General features: G+C 41.6%; 1 protein-coding gene across 1 annotated transcript in view; it reads left to right on the forward strand.

The window, feature by feature from the left end:
* The window catches only part of GNS (glucosamine (N-acetyl)-6-sulfatase), a 65,632-nt gene that overhangs the window by 32,809 nt on the left and 12,243 nt on the right, over positions 1-20,580 (forward strand). The window contains exons 9-10 of the mRNA XM_066258371.1: positions 1,422-1,525; positions 14,743-14,844. Of these exons, the coding sequence (XP_066114468.1) occupies positions 1,422-1,525; positions 14,743-14,844 (206 nt within the window). The remainder of the gene's footprint in view (positions 1-1,421; positions 1,526-14,742; positions 14,845-20,580) is intronic.

Consider the following 20,580-nt stretch of genomic DNA (forward strand, 5'->3'; position numbering starts at 1 on the left):
GTTGCAGGTGGCCAGCCTTTTGAATTCTTCCTTTTTCCCAATGTTGTTGTTTTTTTTGTTTGTTTGTTTGTTTGTTTTTTTAGCTGAAATGTTTTGAAGAAACTCCAGAAATTGTGATTCCACACAATACTTGTGCATCTGGCTAGTTTATTATGTGTCAGGATCTAGACAAAGTCCACACATTGCCTTTAGTTTTTGTGTCTTAAAGCTGTCATTATCACTGATTAATTGGAAAAACTAGTCCTTTGTCCTTTAGAATATCTCATTTTCTGGCTTTGGCTATTTGCTGTCTCGTGTTGTCTTAACTTGTTTGTTTATACCCAGCATTTTTTATGGATTGGTATTCAAATCTAGAGTCTTAATAGAAACTCACATTGCCAGCAAGAATGTTTTTTTGGTGGTGCTGCTGTGTGCTTCCTGTTGCATCACTCCATGACGCCTGTGGTGTCTTATTGCTCCACCTTAGGGATGCTAGTATTGATTGATGGTCCATGTGGTGTCAGCCTGAGCCTGTCCTGTGCACCTTTCATGGCCAAAGTTTCCGTTGATGCTTAAGTTCATTTTCCCCTCAAAAATTGCAAAATGTTGACTTCATAACTCTGTCCTTCCCTTTGCATTTATTAGCTGGAATTCCTCAGAGAAGAACTTTCCCTCATCAACTGGTTTTTTTGAAGTGCAGTTTATTCAGGAAAGGCCAGATAAATTTTTGTCCTTTAATTTAGCAGTTTTCAGAATAACCTCATTCAATTATGATCAGGTTGATTATTGTACAAAAATCATATATTTGTATTTTAGTACTTTCCAGTCACTCTTTTTACTGAATTTGTCCTATTTTGGACCAGGGATTCCCCCTAGGCATTTATTTAAGGAAGGTGAACTCATTATATCCTTGCCTTGAGACCCAGGCAAGTTTAAACCTCCTATTAAAACACCATAACTAGGCCCTAGCCGGTTGGCTCAGTGGTAGAGTGTGGAAGTCCCAGTTTGTGGAAGTCCCAAGTTCAATTCCTGGCCAGGGCACACAGGAGAAGCGCCCGTCTGCTTCTCCACTCTTCCCCTCTCCTTTCTCTTCTGTCTCTCTTCCCCTCCTGCAGCCAAGGCTCTACTGGAGCAAAGTTGGCCCAGGCACTGAGGATGGCTCCATGGCCTCTGCCTCAGGCACTAGAATGGCAACACCCCAGAGGAGTCAAGCATCGCCCCCTGGTGGGCATGTTAGGTGGACCCTGGTCGGGCAAATGCCAGAGTCTGTTTGTCTGCACACCTCGCTCTCCCCTCGCTTCTCAGTTCGGAAAAATAAAAAACAATTAAAAACACCATAATTAGTAGAATAAAATTTTGATTTTTCTGTTGATTAAAAGAATGAATGTATGGGTGACACTTCTGTCTTGGCTCCATCTTTACCCAGTGTGTTCTGTTCTCAGGACAGTTTTCTTTGCCGATAGACAAAAGGCAGCTGTATGAATTTGATATCAAAGTTCCACTGTTGGTTCGAGGGCCTGGGATCAAACCAAATCAGACAAGCAAGGTAGGTTCCTAATAAGATGATGCTATTTATAGGTATACTTTCCTGGGAAAAGAAGTCTGTCCCTCCTTAGAGGAAGCTGATTAGATACTGACATTTTGTTTTTAACTCCTGACCACCCCTTGTTAACTGTATCCCCCTTCCAAATGTGTAGTATATACATATTTTTACACACACACACATACACACACACTACCAAGCCTGACCAGATAGTGGCGCTGTGGATAGAGTGTCAACTTAGGACTCTGAGAACCAACCCAGGTTCGAAACCACAGGTCACCAACTTGAGCGCAGGCTCATCTGGCTTGAGCACAGACTCACCAGCTTGGTGCAAGGTCGACAGCTTATGCATGGGATCATAAACATGTCTGCATGGTCACTGGTTTGAGCAAGGAGTCACTGGCTTGGCTGGAATCCCCCAGTCAAGGCACATATGAGAAGCAATAAGTGAACAACTAAAGTGATGCAGCTACGAGTTGATGCCTCTCATCTCTCTCTCTTCCTATCTTCCTGTCTTTCAGCCTTTCTCACTAAAAAAAGAAAACAAAATCAGCATGAATTATGTTTTTTGTCTTTTATTTACTTTTAAAATCATAGTTAACATATATATTAGTTTCAGGCATACAGTAGTAATTAGAAGTATTATTGATTATATTGCCTATTCTGTACTTTACATACCTGTGACTGATTGTATAACTAGCAGTTTGTATTTCTTTATTATTTTTCTTTTTTCTTTTCTTTTTTTTTTTTTTTTTACAGAGACAGAGAGAGGGATAGACAGTGACAGACAGACAGGAATGGAGAGAGATGAGAAGCTTCAATCGTTAGTTTTTCGTTGTGACAACTTAGTTGTTCGTTGATTGCTTTCTCATATGTGCCTTGACCGTGGGGCTACAGCAGACCGAGTAACCCCTTGCTCAAGCCAGTGACCTTGGGTCCAAGCTGGTGAGCTTTGCTCAAACCAGATGAGCCCACGCTTAAGCTGGCGATCTCAGGGTCTCGAACCTGGGTCCTCCACATCCCAGTCCGACGCTCTATTCACTGCGCCACTGCCTGGTCAGGCCCCCAACTTTTTTCTTTCTTAATATTGCTTTGGCTATTCAGGGTCTTTTGTGGTTCCAAAAATTTTTTTAGGATTATTTGTTCTAGTTTTATGAAAAGTGCCATTGGTATTTTGATAGGGATTGCATAAATCTGTAGATTGTTTGGGGTAATATGTACATTTTGTCCCACTTATTTATCTATTCATTGGTTGATTCTTGTATGTGCCCTCACCGAGGATCTAATCCACAAGCTTGGGATATTGGGACGATTCTCTGAGCTACCTAGGCAAGACCTGAGTAATATGGACATTTTAACAGTATTCTTTCAGTGTATGAGCATGTTATATTCTTCCATTTATCAGTGTTTTATAGTTTTTAGAGTACAGGTGCTTTACCTCCTTGGTAAATTTTTTCATTCTTTTTGATGTAATTGTAAATATAGTAGGATTGTTCTCTTTCTGGTAGTTCAGTATTAATACATAAAATCAGAACAGATTTTGACTGTTACTTTGGCATCCTGCAACTTGACTGAATTCATTTATTCTAATCGTTTTTTGGTGGAATCTTTAGGGTATTTTATATATATCATATCATCAGCAAAGAGTGATGGTTTTACTTCTTTCTTTCCAATTTGAATACCTGTTACTTTTATGTCTAATTGCTGTGTCCTTGTCTTGTTCCTGATACTGGAAAAAAACTTTCATCTTTTCATCACTGAGCATGCTGTTGGCTGTGGGTCTGTCATATACGGCCTCTATTGTGTTTAGGTATATTCTCTTGATCTCGACTATGCTGAGAATTTTTATCATAAATGGGTGTTGGCTTTTGTCAAGTGCTTTTCTGCATCTTTGATAGGATTATATGATTTTTATACATTATTTTTTGTATGTGATGTATCACATTAATATTTATTTTAGTGAGAGGAGGGTAAATAGAGAGAGACAGACGCCCCTACCAGGATCCACTGGCAACTTCCATCTAGGGTTGATGCTGTAATCAACAGAGCTATTTTAGGTACCTGAGGCTTAGTTTGGACCAGTCGAGCCACTGGCTCCAGGAGGAGAAGAGAGAGAGAAGGGGGAGAGGAAAAGGAACAGAAGCAGATGGTCGCTTCTCATGTGTGCCCTGACTGTGAATCAAACTCAGGATGTCTGGATGCAGGGCTGATGCTCTATCCACTGAGCCAACCAGCCAGGGCCACATATCACATTAATTGATTAGCAGATATTGACCCAACTTTGCATCCCCAGATAAAGCCCACTTGATCATGGTGTATGGTCTTTTTAATGTATTGCTGAATTTGGTTTGCTAATATTTTGTTGAGGATTTTTGCATCTGTGGTCATCAGGGATAATGGCATGTAATTTCTTTCTTTTTTAGTGTCTTTGTCTGGTTTTTGTATAAGGGTACTGCTGGTCTTAAATGATTTTGGGAGTTTTCCCTCCTCTTTAATATTTTGTAATAGTTTGAAAAGGATAGGTATTAATTCTTCTTTGAATAGTAAAATTCACCTTCTGATGTTCTCTGGTTCCTAGGCTTTTGTTTGTTGGAAGATTTTTTATTACAGATTCAATTTCATTACTAGTAATTAGTCCATTTAGATTTTGTGTTTCAGATTCAGACTTGGAAGATTGTTTCTAAGAATTTATCCATTTCTTCAGAGTTGTCCAATTTGTTGGCATAGAATTGTTTGTAGTGTTTTCTTAAAATTCTTTGTATTACTGTGGAGTAAATTGTGTCACTTCTCATTCATTTTGGATGTTACTTATTTGGGCTCTCAATGAATCTGATTAAAGATTTATCAACGTTGTCTATCTTTTCAAAACAATCAGCTCTTAGTTGTATTGATTTTTAAAATTTTTTTTCAATCTCTGTTTCATTTATTTCCACCCTGATCCTTATTATCTACTACCTTTTACTAACTTTGGGTTCTGTTTGTTCTTCTTTTTCTTGTTCCTGTAGGTATAGATTGTTAATGTGAAATGTCTCTTATTTCTTGAGGTAGGCCTGTATTGCTTTGAATTTTCCTTTTAAAACTGCTTTTGATGTGTCCCATAGATTTTTGGGGCACTGTGTTTCTGTTTTTATTTGTCTCAGGGTTATCTTTTAGTTTTCTCCTTAATTATTTAACACATTGTTTTTCCAGTTTGTTTTTTATAATTGATTTCTAATTTCACACTTTTTTTTGTTTTTTGTTTTTGTTTTTTTTACAGAGTCAGAGAGAGGGATAGATAGGGACAGACAGGAAGGGAGAGAGATGAGAAGCATCAATCATTAGTTTTTCATTGTGACACCTTAGTTGGTCATTGATTGCTTTCTTACATGTATGTGCCTTGATCGTGGGCCTTCAGCAGACCGAGTAACCCCTTGCTCGAGCCAGCGACCTTGGGTTCAAGCTGATGAGCTTTTTGCTCAAACCAGATGAGCCCGCGCTCAAGCTGGTGACCTCGGGGTCTTGAACCTGGGTCTTATGCATCCCAGTCTGACACTATCCGCTGTGCCACCGCCTGGTCAGGCATAATTTCACACTTTTGATCAGAGCTTGATATGATTTCAGTCCTCTTAAATTTATTGAGACTTCTTTTGTGGCCCAACATATGGTCTGTCCTGGAAAATGTTCCATGTGCACTGAGAAAAAAATGTATGGTCTGCTGTTTTGGGCGGAATGTTCTGAAAATATCAGTTATAAGGCCATCTGAGCTCATGTATCTTTTGAGGCCATTGTTTCCTTGTTGATTTTCTTTCTGGATGATCTATCCATTGATGTAAATGTGCTGTTAAAGTCTCCTACTGTCATATTACTGTCTATCTTTCTCTTAATCTGTTAATATTTGCTTTATGTATTTAGGTGTCCCCCTACATTGATTGTGTAGATGTTTACTAGAGTTATATTTTCTTGTTGGATTGATCTCTTTACTATTATGTAATGCCCTTCATTGTCTCGTTACAGCCTTTGTTTAAAAGTCTATTTTGTCTGATGTAAGTATTGCTACCCCAACCGGTTTTTGTTTCCACTAGCCTGAAATATTTTTTTCCATCATTTTACTTTTAGTCTTTGTATGATATATCTCTCAATGTGAAGTTTCTTATAGGCAGTATATATTTTTTAATCCATTCAGCCACTAGGTGTCTTTTTTATGCTTGAAGTAATTATACATAGTCATTGCTATTTTAGTGATTGTTTTCTGGTTTTTGTGGTTTTTCCTTTGTTCTTCTCTTGCTATCTTCTCTTGTACATTGATGACTTTCTATAGGGATGTGTTTGAATTCTTTTCGATTTTTGTGTACCCCTCTTACAGATTTTTGGTGATTACCATGAGACTCTACATCAAACTATGTTTATAGCTGTTTTAAGTTAATGGTTGTTCAAGCTTGAATGCATTCTAAGTGCACATCTTATTTTACCTTCTCCAAGTTCATTTTTGTATATTTGAGTGTATTCCTTCTTTTATTATTGTATTTACACATGCTCTTACTACTTTTGCTTTTAATTTTCAATTTGCTCTTTAGTTGGCTGATCTACTTTTTATTAAATGTTTACCTTTATTAGTGAGATTATTTTTTATTCCTGTTATTTTCTTATTTTTAGTTTTGGCCTTTTCAGCATAAAGAGTTCCTTTAACATTTCTTGTAATGCTGGTTTAGTGATGATGAACTCCTTTTGCTTGTGTGGGGAATTTTCTCTTTCAGTTCTGAATAATAACCTTCCTGGGTATAGTATTCTTGGTTGTAGATTAACCCTTTCCTGACTTTATTGTGCCATTCTTTCTGGCCTGCAGTCTCTGCTGGTGAAAAATTAGCTGACACTCTCATGGGAGCTCTCTTGTACATAATTAGGTGCTTTTCTTTTGCTACTTTTAAGATTCCTTAACCTTTGGCATTTTAATTATGTTGTCTTGGTGTGGGCCTCTTTGGGTTCATCTTGTTTGGGGCTTTCTGTGTATCCTCAATTTGGATGTGTGTTTCTTTCACCAAGTTAGGGAAGGTTTTAGTCATTTCTTCAAATAGACTTTCTATCTCTCTTTCTTTCCTTCTGGGACCCTATGATGCAAAAGTTCATATGCTTCAGCTCATCCCAGAGACCCATTTTTTTTTTCTCTTTTGATTAGTTGTCTTCCACTACCTTGTCTTTCAGATCACTGGTTCGATCTTCTGCTTCATATAACCTGTGGTTGATTCCCTTTAGTGTTTTTTTTTTTTCATTTTAGTTATTGTACTCTTAGTTCTAATTGGTTCTTTTTTATAGTCTCTCTTTATTCTCACTGTGTTCTTGTATTCTGAGCTTGATGAGCATCTTTAGAACCATGGTTTTGAACCCTTTATCTTATAGCTTGCTTGTCTCTGCTTTGTTTAGTTATTTTTTCTGTAGTTTTGTCCTCTTATTTGGAACATTTTTTAACTCATTTTCACTGACTTTCTGTGTTGGGTCCTATGCATTAGGTAGATCTGCTAAGAACACCAGTTTTGAAAGAGTAGGCTTTATGGCCCTGGCAAGATAGCTCAGTTAAAGCACCATCCTGATATGCAAAGGTTGCCAGTTTGATCCCTAGTCAAGGCACATACAGAAACAGATCAATGTTTCTTTTTCTCTCTCTCTGCCTCTCTCTTTCTGTCTCCTTCTTTCTCTCTTTCCCCCTCTCTTTCTCCCTCTCTCTAGAATAATTAAAAAATAACGAGTGGCCTTAGGTAGGTGTTGTGTGGGCCCATTACCCACATCCTCCCAATCACCTGAGCCAGATGCTCCAGGGGTGACATGTGTGTGGGTTCTGTGTCCTCCTGATGTAATTGTGCCTGAATTGATGCTGGCATGTCAGTGGGTAGGGTTGACTGGGTGTGAGTACCAGCTGCAACTACAGTGGACAAGTTGTTGTGCAGAGGCTAATACCATGGAGTGGGAATCACTCTAGCAGGGCCCCAGGTCCAGCTGAGGCTTTCTAGCTGGTGTGCCACTTGTAGAGCCACTTAGATGGGGCTGTAGAGTGCTGACACCAGCTACTGGGTACTTCAGGTCTGGAGCCTCTTGGGAGGGGCACCAGTATGGACTAAGGCCAGCTGCCACTTGTGCCAGCTTGCAGTCACTTGTAGGAGCCACGTTGTGATCTGCAGCTTGTTGCTTGTGGTAGGCTTGCATGTACTTGGGAGAGGATATTATGCTAGCCAAAGCCAGCTGCCACTCATGCCAGGCTTGGGACTGTTTGGTTGAAGCTATACTCCCAAGAGGCCTGCCACCATTTGTGCCAGGTTGAGGGCTGCTTGTTTAGAGCTATGTTGCATGCCAAAGCTTGTTTACACTTTTGCCCGGCTTAGGGCCACTTAGTGGGAGCTATAATGGGAAATGAGGCTGGCCATTTCTGAATTGAGCTTTGGGAGAGTCCTCAGTGCTCACCAAAGCCAACTGCTGCTTGTGTGGAGGGAATGGAGCTACTGGAAGAGTCTTTGGCGGACAAGCAGGTTGGATGGGGCAAGGACTCAAGGAGGTACTGGGGCAGGGTGAATGGTGTTAGCCAAGTTAATGGAGAGCAATAGGGCCTGCTAGGTGGGAGGAGAGCTCAACAAAGGAACAATGGCACCTGCCAATGCTTCTGTTCTCTTAGTTTGATCCCCAGTCAAGGCACATACAGAAACAGATCAATGTTTCTTTCTCTCTCTTTCTGCCTCTCTCTTTCTGTCTCCTTTTTTCTCTCTTTCCCCTCTCCATCTCCCTCCAGACCTTTCCCTGAAGTTAATCAGTTGTATCCTCCTGGTATGACCCAGGTGCTTCTTCAGCTGCTGCCTCTGCACTGAGCTTAGAGAAAGTGAGTTGATGCGTGAGCCCTTGAAGATCAGTGTCTTGGTCTCCCACAGCCCTTTGTCTTTATCGTACATAATCACCTTTGGTTTTCAAAGCCAGATATTGTAGGACTTCTCTTCCTGGCACAGGTGCCCCAGGCTGGGAAACCCAGTATGGGGGTCGGACCCTTCACTGCTCTGCAGGGGGGACCTTTGCAGCCAAGATATTTTTCTCCCATTTATTAATCACCACACCGTGGGTGTGGACCTGCCTTGTCTGTCTGTCTCAGACCCTCCTACATGTCCCCACATGGTTTCTCTCTATCCTTAATTATAGGACTTCTGTTCAGCTAGTCTTGAAGTGGTTCTCAGCGATGGTTGTTCTGTAATTTAGTTGTGATATGCTAGTTGAAGGAGGTGAGCTTGGGTTTACCTGCTTCTCCATCTTGACTCTGCTTCTTTTTGTTACTCTCTTGAGTATAGATCTTTATTTTGTCTCAGAGCAGTGACTCTACCTGGGTGCTCATCAAACTTATCTTCTGAAGTTATAACAGGTTTAACATGTAGAAGTGTTCTGATTGACGCCCTTGGGCTAGACCAGTGGTCGGCAAATGGCGGCTCGCAAGCCATATGCAGTTCTTTGGCCAGCTTAGGAGTACCCTAATTAAGTTAATAACAGTGTACCTACCTATATAGTTGAAGTTTAAAAAACTTGGCTCTCAAAAGAAATTTCAGTCGTGCTGTTGATCTTTGGCTCTATTGACTAATGAGTTTGCTGACCACTGAGCTAGAATATGGACCCAGTCTGCTGTTTTTGTGAAGTTCACAGATGATTCTGAGAGGCAGCCTGGTCTGTGGCCCACTTCCTTATAAAGCAGAGCTTTATTGTGCATGCAGATCCCTTGGAAGCCTTGTCAAAATGTGGTTCTGATTGTAAATCTCTGACATGCTCCCAGGTGATGTCTGCTGCCAGTCTGATCTCACTGTGAGTGTAAGGCTCTGGAAAGCATGTCTTCTGAGAATTTAGTTCCTCTCTGTGGGTTTCTTCCTTACTAATGCTTCTCTGCTTTACTGATTTCCCCTCCTAGAACTGTCATAATGTACCAGATACTTTTGTTATTTCCATTTGGTTTCAGCCTCCTTTCCACATTTGGTACCTAATGCTGAGGCACTTTGTTTTTAGAGGTCATGGGCACCTGCCTCCAAAACACTTCATTCTGATGCTGGGATCTGACCTGTGGTGGCACAGTGGGTAAAGCGTTGACCTGGAAATGCTGAAGTCGCCAGTTTGAAACCCTGGGCTTGCCTGGTCAAGGCACATATGGGAGTTGATGCTTCTAGCTCCTCCCCCCTTCTCTCTCTCTCTATCTCTCTCTCCTTGCTCTCTCTCTCTCTGTCTCTCTCTCCTCTCTAAAAAAAAAACAAAAAACTCATCTGATGCTGGCGAGATGAAAATCAATAGACTCTACCAGTTTCTGTCTCTCCTCTTTCCTGATTTACAATTTCAGTCATCTGTGAGACAAAAGAAAATGAGGAAATACATTATGTAAGCTAAAATTGGAGCCCTGGCCATTGGCTTAGTGGATAGAGCATCAGCCTGGCATATGGATGTCTTGGGTTTGATTCCTGGTCAGGGCACATAGGAGAAACAACCATCTGCTTCTCTTCCCCCCTCTTTTCCCCTTCTCTCCCTCTTCCCCAGGCACTGAGGATAGCCCAGTTGGTCTGAGCATGACAGCCTCAGGCACTGAAAATAGCTTGGTACTCGAGCATTGGCCCAAGATGGGGTTGCCAGGTGGATCCTGATTGGGGTGTATGTGAGAGTCTATTTCATCTCCTCACCTAAAATAAAATCAAATAAAAATAAATAAAATTAGAGAATGGGCCAGACTTTCTGGTATACTTTAGTTTAATTTTGGGGTTTAATGTGTACTTTGTTTATTTATTTATTTATTTATTTATTTTCATTTTTCCAAAGCTGGAAACAGGGAGGCAGTCAGACAGACTCTCGCATGTGCCCGACCAGGATCCACCCGGCATACCCACCAGGGGGCGATGCTCTGCCCATCTGGGGCGTCACTCTGTTGTATCCAGAGCCATCCTCAGCGCCCGGGCAATCTTTGCTCCAATGGAGCCTCAGCTGCGGGAGGGGAAGAGAGAGACAGAGAGGAAGGAGAGGGGGAGGGGTGGAGAAGCAGATGGGCACTTCTCCTGTGTGCCCTGGCCGGGAATCGAACCCGGGACTCCTGCGCGCCAGGCCGACGCTCTACTGCTGAGCCAACCAGCCAGGGCCATGTACTTTGTTTAAATGTCTGCCATTCACTTGTTTCCTGTTACAGTGCTATTGATGGAATTCTATTAAAATTCTTTCAGAAAGGTAAAATGGCCTTCATAATTGCCTTTGAATTTTCTTTTTTTTCTTAAGATCCATAGTACTAAAGCCAGGCACTTTCCACTACAAATTCAGCCTGTAAACAGGCCTCTTCTTACAAAGTAGATGGACAAATTTGGAAGACCATTAAATTTTTTTTTTTTTTTTTTTTTTTTTACAGAATCAGAGAGAGGGATAGATAGGGACAGACAGGAACAGAGAGAGATGAGAAGCACCAATCATTAGTTTTTTGTTGCGACACCTTAGTTGTTCATTGATTGCTTTTTCATATGTGCCTTGACCATGGGGCTACCGCAGACCAAGTAAGCCCTTGCTCGAGCCAGTGACCTCGAGGTCTCGTACCTGGGTCCTCCACATCCCAGTCCTACACTCTATCCATTGCGCCAGCCCCTGGTCAGGTGGAATACCATTAAATCTTAAAAGTGTTTTATTGATCTTGGTGCTAGGAGCTGACTGAGGAAAATGTTAGCAGCTGTGTGTATTCCCAAGGAGCTGGGCTGCTAAGGCCACTTCTAACCAGTGTGGGGAAAGAGGCTGAGAGAGAACAAAGTGCAGGGTGTCAGCCAGCTGCCCATGGAACGGACTGGTTCTTTTTTCTTCAACTGAACAGTTCCATAGAAATGTTAAAACTCAAAACTTCATCTTCTCTGAGCAATCTAAATGAAGCCTGCTTTCTGGGAAGCCATTTCAATATTAACAACTACTATTTATTAAATGCTTAGTGTATGATGGGTGCTATACTACCTGTATCAATACTCACTTAACCTTCACAGTCTTATGAAATATAGGTACTGTTAGCCTCATTTTACAGATGAGGAAACTGAGGTATAGAAGTCAAGTGGTTTGCCAAAGATCATATAGCTAAAATATGTCAGATCCCTATATTTAAATTTGGCGTCTGGCTCTAGAGTCCATACACTTAACAACTATACTGCAGCTCAGACAACAAGTATCTTGTCCTACACAGTATGCCAGGAGCCTTGGAAACACTGTGGTGAGCAATCCAGGAAGATCAGTTCTTAGCTCCCTGTGCCAGAGTTGTCAATGGAAGTCTCTGAAGCTTTTGAGCGAAGACCTGGGTGTTGAGAAGGATTTAGTCATACAGAAATCTGGGAGAGGGTGTTCTGAGCAGAACAGTAAATGTAAAGGCACAGATGTGAGAAGAGCTTGGCTTGTACAGGAGACAGAAAGTGGCCCTTGTACTGAACACTTTCACTTCCTAAGTGAACCGTCTCTCTCACCTCCTTGCCTCTCTTTGACTGACTGTTCCTTCTCTCTGGAATGCTCATCTCATGCCCTTTTCATCAGGCTACATTAGTTGTCCTTTAAATGTCCCCAGTGGGAAGTCAATACAGACCCTTATACTACCTCTGTTCCTAGCTGGCCTCACACCTACCACAGCCTACTGAGTTTGTCTTTTTTACTCTAGGCATTCCTAGAAGAGAGGCACTATCTGAACTTAGAATACCTAGCCCTTAACACACATTGGGGGACATCCACATTAGTTGAATGGATATTACTAAGGTTACATAGTAAGTGGCAGAACCAGGACCAAAAATGAACTGTGTCTGTTTGCAAAATCCATGATGTTTTACACTGCTGTGCTGACAGATGTGGTTTGAGATGTATGAAATGCCCCAGCTTTTATCTAGCACGAAGAATGTCAGAGACGGTGGATGATTCATCATGTGTTGACAGCACAGTTGTCTGTGCCAGTTCTCTGTGAGTGGCACAGAGTTGTGAGTTGGGCTGAGCTGTCAGCAGCCTGATAGCGAAACAGGGCTATCAGTGGATTTGACCAGTGGATTTAGCTATGTATTGGCTAATCGGGAGAGCAGGGGCAGCTGGTGTGTGTGGTTGCCCAAGATTGGCTGCTGAGGTTTTCTGTTCTTGCTAGAAATTAATCTAGCTTTAGATTTGTTGGCAGAATATTTTCAAAAGGTTTTTAAGATACAAAAGGTTATTAGGAAAACAAACATGACACAGCATGATCCAGGGGAAGTAGGACTGTCTGGGAGTCAGGAAGGCTACATGTTGGCTTTAAGACTTTGGATAAAATGAGCATTGGTCTCCCTGTGTGAAATTGGAAGGATGCTAAGTGCAGTTAGGGGATGTCCTGGCTTCTTCTTGTTATAGAAGCTGGGCTGAGGGGAATCCAGATGAAGAGACCAAGCTGTAGGGAGTCCTGTGCTTCCCACTCGGTGGGTCTGGGTGCTCCCTGGTGTGCTTTGAGTCTTCTCTTTGACAGCCCAACATGAATTCTTTAACATCAGGGCTCCAATGTCTGTTTGAAAACTCATGTATTCTCCTGAGAGTCCTCTTATTCTTTTCACTGACTGCAGCATTCATTCTTCCAGAGCTAAAAAAAAAAAAAAAAAGGCAGTTTCAAGGCATGATAACTCCTGATTTCATGCCCCAGAGTTTTTTAGGGGCTTTTAAAAAAAAATCAGAATGTCTAGGCCCTGGCCGGTTGGCTCAGCGGTAGAGCGTCGGCCTGGCGTGCGGGGAACCCGGGTTCGATTCCTGGCCTGGGCACATAGGAGAGGCGCCCATTTGCTTCTCCACCCCCCTCCTTCCTCTCTGTCTCTCTCTTCCCCTCCTGCAGCCAAGGCTCCATTGGAGCAAAGATGGCCCGGGCGCTGGGGATGGCTCCTTGGCCTCTGTCCCAGGCGCTAGAGTGGCTCTGGTCGCGGCAGAGCGACGCCCCGGAGGGGCAGAGCGTTGCCCCTGGTGGGCGTGCCGGGTGGATCCCGGTCGGGCGCATGCGGGAGTCTGTCTGACTGTCTCTCCCCGTTTCCAGCTTCAGAAAAAAAAAAAAAAATCAGAATGTCTATATATTTAAATCCCAAGACCATTCTCAAACTGTGAGGCTATGATTAATGAAATAATCTACTTTTGGTCTTGTCTAAGCTTTTCCAGTTCCGATTTGTAAGAGAATCTTTGAGTTTATGCATAGTGATAAAAGCAGTATGGACAGTCCCACTTATAGTGTTCTGACTTACAATTTTTTTTACTTTATGATGGTTCAAAAGTGATACTCATTCAGTAGAAACCAGCTAGGCTAAGCTATGATGTTTAGTAGGTTAAGCACATTAAATATATTTTGACGTATGCTATTTTCAATTTATGATGTGTTTATCAGGACGTAAGCCCATCATGAGTTGAGGAGCAGATAAACCATTTTAAGAACTTAAAATGCTAATGTTTCTAGAAGTTATTACAATAATGGACCCATAGTATCTATTCTAATTCTGGGTTGTATTAAAACCAGAGAAAGGTATGATTCCTGTGTTAATTCTTCACTGATACTCAGTATCCAATAGAAGTCTGCCGTCTCCTGCCATAGTATGCTAATTTTGAGACTGTACTTTCTAGTCAAGCAAAACCTTAGAAGGGAAGAGATCATTGTAGCTATCCTGGAAAAGAGTACTAGGATAATGTGTAGGGTACTTGTGCCAAATCTTAGTGCCATTTGATTTGTACTAGAAATTACAGACCTTTCTCCCCATAGAGCGAACTGCTGTTAGAGCCTGCCATCATACAACAGATGGCTCTTAATTCCTGGTGAGACTGGCAATCACCATTTACCCCTGTGGGTTTTACTATTTTGGTGTTTACCTTTTTCTTTTTATAAAGCCGTCTTGGACATGTTAGTACTGCCTGTGGACTTGGCTTCACTTCATTCATATTTGGACATCACTGATAGACCAACATTTTTCTCATGATTCATAACAGACTCCAGGCAGTCCCAAAAGAGTTTTTAAAAATGTTTTGATCAATAACAGTTTGGGTAGAATAAATCTATAACTTGTAGGGCATATAAAATATTAAAGCCTTATAAGCCTTTGTTTTGTTTTTTAAATTACTATATTTATATTTGAATATATGCATCTGTAAGACCTAAGTAAGTATGGGCTGTACAAAAGATACCAGTAAATGCTATTTGTCTCATGGATGACGTGGGGGAGGAGAGTATAGCTAGAGGAGAAAACCTTGTTTTTTCCTCGTTCTCACAGGTGCTTGTTGCCAATATTGACTTGGGTCCTACTATTTTGGACATCGCTGGCTACAACGTGAATAAGACACAGATGGATGGAATGTCTTTGCTGCCCATCCTGGTGAGTATAAAACCCTCAATCAGGCCTGAGCCATGTGAAATAAATTCCTTCTCTGTGATAGGAAGGGATTTTCTTTAAAAAATAAATGATTAGACCACATATAAACAGTTCTATATCCTCCCTACTCTCCATCCCCCCCCCCAATCATTATAAATGAAATTAAGACAAGTAACAGACTAGGAAAATATTTGCAACATATATTAAAAAGGGTAATGAAGTCCTAATAGATGAGTTCTTAGAAAGCAAAGATTAATATCCCAGTTGGAAAATGGGCAAAGGAAATAATGAATCAACTCACAGAAGAATTAAAAATGGACAAAGTAAATGCAAAACGGTTGCATCAATGCTGATGAAAGAAATACTTGACTTAGGAGGCCTTTATTGCCTACAGAACTGGCAAAGATACCCACTCTGCAGAAGTCTGAGAAAATGGGAACTACTGAGACTCTTTCATAAAAGTACAGTCAGTAAAAGCTATGAGGAGGCCCTGGCCGGTTGGCTCAGCGGTAGAGCATCAGCCTGGCGTGCGGAGGACCCAGGTTCGATTCCCGGCCAGGGCACCTAGGAGAAGCGCCCATTTGCTTCTCCACCCCCCCCTCCTTCCTCTCTGTCTCTCTCTTCCCCTCCTGCAGCCAAGGCTCCATTGGAGCAAAGATGGCCCGGGCGCTGGGGATGGCTCCTTGGCCTCTGCCCCAGGCGCTAGAGTGGCTCTGGTCACGGCAGAGCGACGCCCCGGAGGGGCAGAGCATCGCCCCTGGTGGGCATGCTGGGTGGATCCCGGTCGGATGCATGCAGGAGTCTGTCTGACTGTCTCTCCCCGTTTCCAGCTTCAGAAAAATACAAAAAAAAAAAAAGCTATGAGGAGGCTGATTTAACAAAACATCACTTCCGAATGCACACAGCAACAGTTCTATCTGGGAATTTATTCTAGGAAAACAGAATTCATTAAGAGTACCTGCTGTGTTCCTGATACCATACAGAGCTCACTAGAAAATAATGTACATGTAGGGTTAATAGAGAAAAAAATAAAACCTAAAGATCCAGTAGAGAATTGGTTAAATTGTTGTACCATTAAACAGTAGACTGTTAAACCAACACTAAACATAGATCTGTTGTGCATGGACTTGGAAAGATGCCTACCACACACTTACAAGGGGAAAGGAGGGTTCACAATAGCAGCTCTTCTTCATGAAAAATGTATTTTAATATGTTTAAACAGAGACAGGTTTGGAAGGATAGGTACTAAAATGTTTTAGGTGTTTATAGTAACTCATTTTAGGTGAGTCTTACTCATTGACTTGTCTATTACAGTTTATTATTAGGTAGTATATGATTCATACAAGAGAATGCGTATAACTCACATTAGTTATGAAACACAAGAAATACCATGAACCCATAATCCCATTTAAGAATTCAAAATTCCCAATACTGGTACCTCTACCTACACATACTCTTCCCCGAAAAAAAGGGGAAGATGACGTCAGAGTAATGGCTCGGTAGGAAGCGATACCAATAAATCTCTCCCAAAACTCAACAAGATCTTCAACCAGAAACAGAAAAACCTACCCTTGGAGCCTCCAGATGTTTCGCAATACACCCGAAGGTATGGTAGAGCGAAAAATTGGCTAAATATATAATCAAACCCCGAAGGAAATAGGGAGTAAGAAATGCTCCGCCTTCCTCACTAACCTAAATAGGGCTGCTTTCACTGGGAACTGAGAATATAGAAACTAAGGTGGGCAAAGGGAGTGAATAGATCCAGGCCGTGGCACAAACGGCCAAACCAGGCTGTGGCATGGAGATCCAAGCCGAGGAAAAACTGACTACGGCAACCCAGTCAATACAAGCTAACACTCGCACCAAACCCAGACAAAGAAAGACAAGCGGGGCAGCCATTTTCCCCGATATCCTGGTCGGTGCACGCAGATAGTGGATGAGAGATTCCTTCGAAATCCCTGGGAGTGGGCGCCCGTGTTATCCCACGGAGAGGCAGAGTCAGAGGCCTTTGTGTGGGCCAAAAGCAAGTGGAATCTCCAGGCCCTGGAAAAGCCGCGCATGGGGAGGGAGCGAGAACCAATTCCAACGCTGGAACTTTTCCGTGCAGGCGGGGGTTTCAGTCAAAGTGTGAGGCGGCCGGCCTGATATCCTGGTCAGCACGCATGGAGAGTGGGCAAGAGATTCCTCCAAGCACCTCAGGAGTGGGCGCCCGTGTTATCTCACAGAGGGGCAGAGTCAGAGGCTTCTGTGTGGGCCAAAAGCGGAATCTCCAGGACACCCCAGCGCCCTGAAAAAGCCGCACATGGGGAGGGAGAGAGCCAATTCCAACGCTGGAACTTTTCCGTGTGGGCGGGGGTTTCACTCAGAGTGTGAGACTTCTGGCCTGATATCCTGGTCTGCGCGCACAGATAGTGAGCGAGAGTTTCCTCCAGGCGCCCCAGGAGTGGGCGCCCACCCGTGTTACCGGACAGAGTGGCAGAGCCAGAGGTCTTTGAGTGGGCGGAAGCCCCATCTGATTATGCTAGCAGCTCTGACTGACTGAGCCTTACCCAGAGCCCTGTGCTGAGTGGGAATAGAGTGGGGAGTTGCCAGCTCTTTGAGCCTCTTACTATCCAGGCAGAGGCAGCAGCAACCCCATAGATGGATTATCAGGCTACTAATTGAGGAAGGAAAGACTAGGAGAGAGGCTCCAGGAACACGGACTCACTCACTGTTGGAGCCTATAAATGCTAATGAGCCTCAACTGCCAACGAGACTGAAGCACAATACATGACATCGCCATAGAGACTTATCAACTGCAAACCTCTACCTGAGCGTGCCAAAGGGGCAGAACCTGGGGTTGAGAGTCACCGACCAGGAAGAGGGAGAGAAAAGAAAAAGCAAGAAGATAACCTCTCAAAATGAAGAATAATCTGCAAACTTTATAACCTATCCCATTTTATTATATTTGTTCGTTTGTTTCTCTTATCTTCATTCCTGATTTTTTTTTTCCCTTTCTTCCTCCAATTTGGTCATTTAACTCTCTGCCGGTCTTACTCTCTCCTCTCCTTGAACTAAACTACCCATAAGTGCTACATCTCCCATTATCTTTTCTTTCCTCTTCCTTTCTCTCTATGAGGGTTGCACTCCAAAACCCTTAACTCTCTCTCTCTCTCTCCTCTTTTTTCTTTTTTCTTCTTTTAGTGGTACCCTCTTTTTTTTCTCTCTCTCTTTCTTTTCTCCCTCTATATTAGTTTCTTCCTTTCTTCTTTATGTCTCCTCTCATTCAAACCTCAATAACAAATTATCTTATCTGGGACTCAAACTTATGTTTGTGGCATTTTGGGGGGTTTTTACTTCACCTTTTTAACTCACTAGCAGTGCTCCCATCCCTGGCTCTCCATTTTATCTAGTTCTTGTTCCACTAAATACAATAGTAATTTTTTAATTTGTCTCCCCATTTTCCTGTTTCCCTCTTATTCCTCTCATCATAACTCTTAGTCAACCAACACCTAAAAGCAAATCATTTTATCCTTGACCCAAATTTTTTCCTTATTTGCTTTTTGTGAGTCCATACCCTTCTTTTTTTTCCTTTTTTTTTTTTTTTTTTTTTTGCCCCTTTATTGCTTCTCCCCAATTCAGGCCCTCCATTACAGGCATTGTTTGTTCTATTTAATACAATATAATTTACAGTTCACCACCAGATTTTCTCAAGAAAGAGGGGAGAGGAGAGAAGAGGAAAAAAGGAGGGGGGGAATAATTTCCTTTTTAAATTTTTAATTTATTTTATTTTTCTTTAATTATTAACTTTAAAAAAAACAACTCTTTTTGATTTTTTATTTTTTTAACTTTTTATTCTTTATTAAATCTCAATACTATCAACAAAAACACCCTCAGATGCCATTAAGGAAGAGATAATTAAATATCATGGATACAAAAGAAAGAGAGGTAACACAGATAGATGAGGAAAAATCTATGGAGAAAAAATTTAATGTATTGGAAACCTTGGAGTTAAATGACAGAGAATTTAAAATATAAATCCTAAAAATACTCAGAGATATACAAGAAAACACTGAAAGGCAATTTAGGGAGCTCAGAAAACAACTCAAAGAACACAAAGAATATATTTCCAAGGAAATTGAAACTATAAAAACAAATCAAACAGAGATGAAAAACTCAATTCACGAGCTGAAAAACAAGGTAACAAGCTTAGCTAAAAGAACAGGCCAGATAGAAGGTAGGATTAGTGAAATAGAAGACAAGCAACTTGAGGCACAACAGAGAGAAGAAGAAAGAGACTCAAAATTTTTAAAAAATGAGATAGCCCTACAGGAATTATCTGACTCCATGAAAAAGAAAAACATAAGAATAATAGGTATATCAGAGGGAGAAGAGAGAGAAAATGGAGTGGAGAACATACTCAAACAAATAATAGATGAGAACTTCCCAAGCCTGTGGAAAGAACTAAAGCCTCAAATTCAAGAAGTAAACAGAACTCCGAGTTTTCTTAACCCCAACAAACCTACTCCAAGGCACATCATAATGAAATTGGCACAAACCAACGCCAAAGAAAAAATTCTCAAGGCAGCCAGGGAAAAGAAGAATACAAAATATAAAGGAAGGCCCGTTAGATTATCATCCAATTTCTCAACAGAAACTCTACAAGCTAGAAGAGAGTGGACCCCAATATTTAAAGTCCTGAAAGAGGAACTTTCAGCCACGAATACTATACCCATCAAAGCTATCCTTCAAATATGAAGGAGAAATAAAAACATTCACAGATACAGAAAAGATGAGGGAATTTATCATCAGAAAACCCCCACTCCAGGAATTACTAAAGGGAGTTCTCCAATCAGATACAAAGAACAAAAAAAAACACAAAGCCACAAGTAAAAGCTCCAAGAAGAACACAATAAAACCAAATTTAAACTGACAACTACATGCTTTTCCCCATGCAGGTGAGAGCACCTGCCCCGTGGGAGTAATCACTTTCTTGAAATTCATGGTTATCATTCTGGGGGGGGAGGTTATTATGTAAGTAACCCTAAATGACATACCTAGTTTAGCCTTGTTTTGCTCTCTAAAAATGACATTCTATTGGATGTCATTTGGAACTTTTTTCAATTCAGCATTGTTTCCAAATTGATCCATGCTCTTTGCTCACAGATGCCTAATATTCTATTGTATAAATGTATCACCACTTACTGGTGACTGTTTTCTTGTCAATAGACATTTGTCTTGTTCTAGTTTTGTTTTAGGAACAGTGCATTCTTGTATATGTCTCTCAGTGAACATGTGTTCCAAGGCTACAGGAACTGCATGTTTAGTTCCACAAATCTTACCAAGTTATTTTATGAAATGGTCATCAGTTTACATTATCAGCAGCAATGTTTGACCGTCCCTTTGCTCTGTATGAAACTGTCACACAGCTTAATTATTGCCAATGTAGTAGGTGAAAAAGACCGAAGTTATATTTGATCCTATTGTGCATTTCTTTGTTTATTAAAGAGGTAAATCTTTTTTTTAATAGCTTAATTCACTTACTGTACATTTCACTCATTTAAAGTTTCCGCCTGACCAAGTGGTGGTGCAGTGGATATGCTGAGGACTCAGGTTCAAAACCCCAAGATCTCCAGCTTGAGTGCGGGCGCACCAGCTTAAGCACAACATCACTGGCTTGAGCCCAAAGGTTGCTGGCTTGAAGCCCCAGGTCACTGGCTTGGCTGGAGTCCCCCAGGTCAAGACACATATGGGAAAGCA

This window comes from Saccopteryx bilineata, chromosome 2, assembly GCF_036850765.1.
Source record: "Saccopteryx bilineata isolate mSacBil1 chromosome 2, mSacBil1_pri_phased_curated, whole genome shotgun sequence".
NCBI classification, from domain to species: Eukaryota; Metazoa; Chordata; class Mammalia; order Chiroptera; family Emballonuridae; genus Saccopteryx; species Saccopteryx bilineata.